The sequence below is a fragment of the Pyrus communis genome, chromosome 5, assembly GCF_041283825.1.
Source record: "Pyrus communis isolate YQ-2024b chromosome 5, ASM4128382v1, whole genome shotgun sequence".
NCBI classification, from domain to species: domain Eukaryota; kingdom Viridiplantae; phylum Streptophyta; class Magnoliopsida; order Rosales; family Rosaceae; genus Pyrus; species Pyrus communis.
In genome coordinates, this window is record NC_142569.1 from 27,967,581 (window position 1) to 27,975,673 (window position 8,093).

An 8,093-nucleotide genomic window follows, 5' to 3' on the forward strand; every position below is an offset into this window, starting at 1 on the left:
ATTATTATTTTATAAAAAAATATTTTTAATTTCGGATAATAATAAAAGATTAGTTGAAAGTATTTGAAAATATGGTGTAAGGTGGAAGACCATGGTTAAGCATTTATAGGAAAAAAAAATTATATTTTTTTTGTATTTCTAATTAATTTTTTGTATTTTTGATTAATTATTATTAATTTTCTTTTTTTTTTTAATAGTGGCTGACGTCATCGTGAAGTCAGCTTGTGTCACTGCCCTTAGGGGCTAGGTCAATCGATTATTGACTACGTGAGCAAATGGTGTCACATCCCAGTCCCGACTCTGCCGTAGCGCAATATTGTCCGCTTTGGGGCCCGGACACACCCTCACGGTTTTGTTTCTGGGAACTTACGCGAGAACTTCCCAGTGGGTCACCCATCATGGGAATGTTCTCGCCCTGAACTTGCTTAACTTCGGAGTTCCAATGGAACCTGAAGCCAATGAGTTCCTAAAAGACCTCGTGCTATATGGAAGTGGGCATGTACATATAAGGCACATCACCCTCTCTCCGTTGGTCGATGTGGGATGTTACAACTAGGCTTCCCCAGAGTCCAGTGGATTGAAACAGGCTGGAGTGGTTTTTTTTTAGAGGTGGGCTTAAGGTCTGCCAATTACCCGATCTTGTTCAGTTTTTTTTCTTTTCTAAGACAAAGCCAATTTCCAAGTTTTTTTTTTTTTTTTTTAAAAAAAAATTGAAACCGAAACCAATCTGAACTAAAAAAAACCAACCGAGCATGTACCAAATCAAAAGAGTCGAAGAAAAACCAAACCAAACCCACTTTTAGCGGTAAGTCAATCTAAAGTAATGTGTAGGGCCAAAATGACGAAGAAAACTTTCAAAAAGTGGAGATGTAGCGGCAACATGCATTTTTAAAGCAAATTGATGGAATGGCCACATTGACATCAAATTTTGATGGCTTCTGTTCATCTCAAAAACCATTCGTGATAAAAACTTTCGAGAATGATTATGGTAGCACTTTATTATGTTTTTAATATTTAGAAAGTGAATAGTTGCAATCTAAATTTAAAGAGTGGCTATTCATTTTGCTATAATAAAAACTCTTTTACAAGATCATTGGGAGATGAATTTTTTTGAGTTCAATTTGGTTCAAATTACTTTACTTGATTTTGGATAAAAATTGATTTTCTTTAGCCTGGCGCGAATAGTTCAATCAGTTTTTTGAGTTAGGTTGTTTTTCCCACACTAAGAAAATTCATTTGTGAAAATTAACTTGTCATAAAAGATTAATTGAATTTCCACGGGCCAAGCAAAGAAGAAAATTGGGGGATGAGGTATAATTTCCTCTGGTTTTCTCTCTTCCTTGTTTGGAAGAAACCTGCTCTCTATGTTTATTTGATCTCATACTTAAGGTAGAGTTAAATAAATTCTATAAGCAGTTGGACTCCATATCCCAAAAAGACTTTTACTACAAGTCAGAGCTCAGAATCCAATACAGCTGAAGAACCCATTTTCGGCGGACCTGCTCAACTTATACTTCTACACCTCCTGCACCTCATATGTACAACACATAAAGTTGATAGAAGCATATTTATGCGACTTTGTTAGTTTAATTCTTTGTATTTAGTGAGTTAGTTTCTAGTTATTTTAGTATTTTAAGCTATTTTAGTGTGTTTGTAGGTTCAATTGGCTAAAGTGGCAAGAAAAGGCAATTTGGAGCATTTTAGAGTAGTTTTGGGCTTGTAATGGATATCACATGCTTGGAGCAAGGTGGATGGACGAAATTGAAGTTCAAGAAGGGCTAGGAATATGCTAAAGAGATAGAAGAAATTAATTCAAGACTTGGAAGAAAATGAATCAGCTACAAAGAAGGAAACATGAGTCAAACTACCTTATTTTGACTTAGTCAATCCTCATCTTTTCCTACTTATGTTCCAGCTACCAAAGAGATTCCTAAATATATTGGGACACTTAAATATATGTTTCTAGAAGACCTTTCCTTCCCCTTTTGCTTCATTGCCGCAAAAAAACCCTTTCCCCTCATTTTCCTCTTCCTTGTCGTGCAAGGCTTTCCCTTTCCCTTTCCCAAATCCTTGCTGCACCCTTCTTATCCTTTTCCTCTTGGGATTCTGATTTGTTACCCTTTTCTTGGAGGCTTTGGAGTCTTAAAATCTTTCCCAAATTAATTAATTAATGTCTTGCCCTTTCTTCCTTTATTTTACACTTTCTGCCGCAACATAAGAGTGAATTATTCAACCATTTAATTCAGCCATCATCACACCCACATCCGCACCATACATTCATCATTCCATCACCAGATTTCGAACCACCTATCCATAAGACATCACAACCACCTTGTGCCGCAATTTTGCAAGGAAAAAGGAAAGAAGACCTTTGGAGCCGTGTCTGCCATTCAAGTGGGATTGTTGGAACGTTTCTAGGTGTATTCAATCTTTTGTTTTCAATGTTTAATTTAAGATTTCTTTGTTTAATTGTGAACATGAGAGGCTAAACTTGTTTTAGCTAGAGAAGACTTTGAAACCATGATTATATTTGCAATATGAATGTATTACTTTCAGTTGTGATTTCATAAATCGTGAATACAATTTACTTAATTGTTGGTTGCATGCATGAATTTGATGCTAGAATATAAGGGAGTTTCACATAATCGTTACGAACTTAAATTCACAAGTAGTGGAGGTTGCTAGTCACAATCGTGTTAAGTAAATTCCTGGCAAGAGTATCATGTTGTTCATAGTTACGAATGCCTTGTCAATTCTTATGATTTTCACAAAGCTTAATTATCTTTGATTGTATCTCTATTATGCTATTCATGTAGGGAGCTATTGAAGAATAATTTGGTTGCCGATGCATTTTGCATCCAATTCAATGATTTAAGGAAAATCTGAGGGTTAATTAGTGTTGTTCGCGGTTAATCTGGGGCGTTGAGGTTCATGGTTTATTGGAAAAGCACCTGGAAATCGATTTGTATGCAAGTGTGTCATGTGTGGAGAAGGACCCTCTAACTAGCTTGTCACCCATCAATTCACCCAATTTCGTGCCAAACTTGTTTAAGTCTTTAATTTACTTGTTTTTACTCTAAATTGGTCAAAAACCCAATCCCCTTTACTTTGTTGTGTCAAATTAGTTAGAATATGTCCAATTTGTGTTTTTAAGTGTTTGAGTCAAAGTTAAGTTAGAATTCATCCAAATCACCCTTTAGTGTCTAGTTTGAGTCTATTTGATTATTTTGTGCTGTTTTGAGTCTTTTTGGCTTGTTTTGAGTTCTTTGAGTCTAGTTAAGTGTTTTTAAGAATAGTTTTGTGTTTTTGAGTCAGTTTTAAGTAGATTAGCAATCCTTCCTAATCCCCCGCCTAGAACGATCCATACTTACATATACACTACAATTGTAAACAAGAGGGTTTAATTTGAGTGCTAGTTTATATCACATCAAAAGTGTGGGGACATTGTGGAGCAAAAAATAATATAGATTTTTTGAGCTGACACACAAACTTTTATCCACAAGTGACGAGAATGCCCACATTAAATTGGCAAGGCCCACATCCACTCCAGGCACAGTTCAACTCTTTTAAATACTAAGAAACTGACTACAACCTCATCAAGCTCTCCTGCCTATGGTAAGAAGAAAAGTCAAATGTATTAAAGATATGATTAATTACTAGATCTTATCTTTATACCTATCTAATTAAAGGTCAACTCCTTCAAGTAAGGAATCACAATCATATCTAATCAATGATATTACAAGATAATCTCATTCTCCATCAAGTAAGGGCATTCTCGTCACTTAGCAATAGTTTTTTCCCCACCCACCCAACATATGACTCACTTGGCCAATCAAATGATGACACATGTCAGGGCAAACCCTACACTTGTGGCCGGCCCTAGCTTTATAGATACGCCATTCTCCACCAAATTCTGATAAGCTTTGGCTACGCAATTAAGCTATAAACTATTTCTTTTTAGAGAAACTGATTTAGGTATCAGAGTTCCATTAGCCAACCCCTTCCCCCACCTTGTAGGCGCGTGTGCCTTTGGTCATAGATCAAAGATGTTTATTTGTTTTGTAGGTACAATTTCGTTAAGACTGAAGATTGCGAAAATTTGCTACCAAAATTATAAGTTGAACATAAGAAGGTTTATGACAAATACAAGAATTCTTCAATAGCCTCACTAACCCAAAGGAAAATTTGGGCTAAATTTGCCTTAGAAATAAGTTTGGTTAAAACTCATATTTGACGTAAGGGTTAAGTCGGGGTGAGTTTAAAATCTAAAATTGGAGTTTTACTCCAATAGTTGAAATACATCTTAGAAAAAAGGAGCATTTTTAGTATATTAAAAACTTCACTATGTTAGAATGCCGACTCTTATATAAATTCTAAAATATATCAATTAGCATAAAAAGGTAGTTCCTCCTATGCAAGGACAATGAGAGCAAGTCCACTGGTGTATTTGGCTCGATGGACAGGCGACATAAATGAGGCAATAGCCCAGGCAATCAGCTTCAGCCCATGCAGGCAATGGGGCTTAAGGGAGGCCCGGTTGACAGGTCAGGCACAAATCCACAGCCTGAGAGCTTGAGGCCCGAGTGATGAATGGCTAAAGTCAGGGTGACGTCAGCCACAATATAAAATTAATAAAAATATAAAATATTAATAAAAATGTAAAAAAAATTAAAAAAATTAAAAAAATTAAAAAAAAGTAAAAAAGTAATACAAAATTAAAAAAAAATAAAAAAAAAATAAAAAAAATTGATTTAATTTTTCTATAAATATGTTATCATTATCTTCCCGCTTACACCATAATTTTATATTTTTTTCAAATACTTTGGGTTATAGTTTCTTATTTAATGACACGTGGTACAACGAAACCGATTAAAAATTATATCCGAAATTACAAATAAAATTATTTTGTATTATTTTATAAAATAAAAAAATACTTATATTTTATTGTTTATTATCATGACTATTCAGTGTAGGGATACAGATGTAAAAAACAGTTACTTTTTATTAAAAGCTATTTAATAATGACTTGTTTTAGGAGGTCATTGCAACAGTGGAGTTGGGTGAGTGATGTGAACAAAATATTGTACAGGCGTTAATGGCGAGGGGCAGCGCCGTACTTCCACCAACAAGATATTTTTCGCGCCACCAAAATATCTAAACTAATACCGTGACGAGCGGACCCACACCCAACCCGTCTCACTCCCTTCAATCAGGGTTCCGCAACGCACCAAAAGCCACCTCTCTATCCGTTCCCCGTTTGGTAACGGTGATAACCGTCCCCGCCAAACAAAAGATAAAAAATATCAAAACAAACCAACCGACGACGTGTCAAAGTATTCAGGGATAGGGAAATCGCAAAACGCGTAACCAAATGCCGTGGGCTTGGACCTCGAATCCGAGTAACCAAACAGCAGGGAAATCGTAACCCTAGGCAAGGGGGCTCTCGAGACCCTATATAATGAGGGTTCGGGGGTAGCCGTCCTTCGTGCTCTCTCGTTCTCTTCTACCTTTCTCCTAAAATTACAGGTTCTTTGTTTTTCTGATTCTGGTAGCCATGGCTTCTGCGGAGATCGAGTACCGTTGCTTCGTCGGAGGGCTCGCTTGGGCCACCGACAATGAGGCGCTGGAGAGGGCCTTTTCTCAGTATGGTGAGATCATCGAATCGAAGGTCCGTTTGACGGAGAGATCGGATCTGACCCGATTCGGCCTCGGCCATCTGGCGTTCTGTTCTTCTCTCTGATCTGATTCTGTTTCTCTATGTGTTACTTGATCTATGATTCTCTGTTACTGTCTATGATTCTTATTATTACTCTCACAAGATCGGGTACGTTCATCTCAATCTTTCTCTCCCAAAGATTGAAGATCGATCGGTTCCTTTTTTTTCTTATTGCTTTTTAATTTTTGTTATAATTACTGTGTGGATGTGTGGATCTGATGCGATCCTTGGTCTCTTGTGTTTTCAGATCATCAACGACCGTGAGACTGGGAGGTCCAGGGGCTTCGGCTTCGTCACCTTCGGCAACGAGCAGGCTATGAGGGATGCGATCGAAGCCATGAACGGCCAGAACCTCGACGGCCGCAACATCACCGTCAATGAGGCGCAGTCTCGCGGATCTGGGGGTGGCGGTGGCGGAGGAGGCTACAGCCGCGGAGGCGGCGGTGGTGGATACGGAGGTGGCGGATACGGAGGTGGAGGTCGTCGTGAAGGCGGCGGAGGCGGCTACAGCCGTGGAGGTGGAGGCGGCGGTGGATATGGAGGTGGCGGTGGTGGATATGGCGGTGGTCGTCGTGAGGGTGGATATGGAGGTGGCGAGGGTGGCTATTCCAGGGGTGGCGGTGGAGCTGAGGGCGGCAGCTGGAGGAGTTAAATTAGGGGTAAGATAGGGTATTTGGGGCTCTGGAATGTGTGTTGTCTGTGGTTATGTGTTAGGGTTAGGGTTTGGATCAGGTCGTTGGTTTGTCTGTCTGCAATGGTGGTGGTGTCGGTGTCTCTTTTTGTTGTCGATAATTTTGATCGATGAAGTGGTTCTATGTTACTTTCCGATGTATTTGCGGTTCCCAAAAGAAAAAAAAAATGGTGTTTGAGAAATGAATTATCTCTGTTTTACTTTAATTTTCGTTAATCCGCAGCAGTTAATTTTGAGTTGTGAAAATATTTGTAAAAATGGATTAAACCAACCCAATTTTATTAAGCATATTCTCATCGACCCATTAATATGGAAATTAGCCTTTACAAATCAAATCCCACAAGAAGAGTAGTAATGTGACGTTCTAAATTAATTTGACAATTTTTGTTAATCTGCCAGTAGCATTGTCACTGTTCTAGACTCGTTGGACTTTTGACACCAAAATTATCCTCTTCGGGTGATGCTAGAACCTGAATATCATTTGGGACCATGACTGAGACAAGGCCCATAAAAAAACTCTGATCCTGATTCTCTAACTCGGATAGACTTGTTAGTCAATTACAGACATACTACGGGTCAACCCTCCAACTATGGGGCTCTATTTGGTCAAGGCCTAAACACCACTCAAGGGATTCGACAAGTACGAAACTCAACAAATTCCCAGAAATGAAAACAATCATGCCAACACACTCGTGAATATTGCATCTACTATGGCTTACTCGTTTCGACCAAATTTCCATTTGAATGCCTTGCCACCGCGAGCGTCCATGAACTGGAACTGAAGATGGCTGTTATCGATATAAGATAAAACTGGATGGACAACATCATTGATTACATCCTAGATGACTGCCAAAATTAGTCCAAAAGGCTTCAAGGTATATGTGCGCGGGGGGAGACTCTACCGGCCGTCTTGCTCTCGACCTCACGCGCTATGTGTAACTTTGGAAATGGCTTACAAATCCTGAGTGACATCTATTCCACCATGTGTGAAAATCACTCTGGTCGGAGATCCATCGGGCATAAGGCATTAGCAACCAGATACTACTCGTCCACCATGAGGCAAGATACATTGGATTGAACACAAAGTATGACTTGTCACTTATCTACATCAGATGAGGTTGTACTACAACAAAGGGGTCAAATCTCAAAGCTTTCAAGTTTCAGATCTTGTCCTAAGACAAGTCTTCGAGAACACCAAGGTACCGAGATAGGGCAAGTTAGGGATAGGAGGTTATGGAACATACAACCTTGCACACATGAATGGAGTTCCGATCACCAAAAGATGGAGTATCCCCAAGCTCCGGTGGTATTATTAAAAATCGCAATGCTATTCTTCTACTTGTAAATTTGGAGAAACATCTCCAAAGCCTGCCTAAGTTAAGGCACCTTCGTCAAAGATGAACCCCAATGTAAAACACGTTGTTTCATCTTTCATTAGAACTATACCAGTGATTTGATTCTCCTTTCCAGAGATATGTTCGAATTCAATCAAACCTTCATAAAACCCCCTTTCCTTTAAAATAAGAATTTAGTTTGATCATCAAGAGAAATCCGATCTTAATCTTTTTTTTTTTGGGTGGTATAAGGAATCCCCCAATATCCCAAATATCACTTAGCTTTGAAACTCTGCAAAAGTGCAAGTATAAAAAATTCAAAAGTATTAGTGTTAGAGGAGTCTCTTATAGC

General features: G+C 38.6%; 1 protein-coding gene across 1 annotated transcript; it reads left to right on the forward strand.

Moving 5' to 3' along the window:
* The first annotated feature begins 5,470 nt into the window (after positions 1–5,470).
* On the forward strand, positions 5,471–6,613 carry LOC137724357 (glycine-rich RNA-binding protein). The gene is made up of 2 exons (XM_068463099.2): positions 5,471–5,668; positions 5,964–6,613. Exons 1-2 carry the CDS (start codon positions 5,555–5,557, stop codon positions 6,366–6,368), a joined length of 519 nt encoding a protein of 172 aa, XP_068319200.2. The 5' UTR covers positions 5,471–5,554; the 3' UTR covers positions 6,369–6,613.
* The last annotated feature ends 1,480 nt before the right edge of the window (positions 6,614–8,093 follow it).

Coding starts and splice junctions, on each gene's coding strand:
- LOC137724357 (XM_068463099.2), top strand. CDS start 5,555: ATGGCTTCTGCGGAGATCGAGTACCGTTGCTTCGTCGGAGGGCTCGCT. Junction 5,669..5,963: donor GTGAGATCATCGAATCGAAG/GTCCGTTTGACG, acceptor TTGTGTTTTCAG/ATCATCAACGACCGTGAGAC.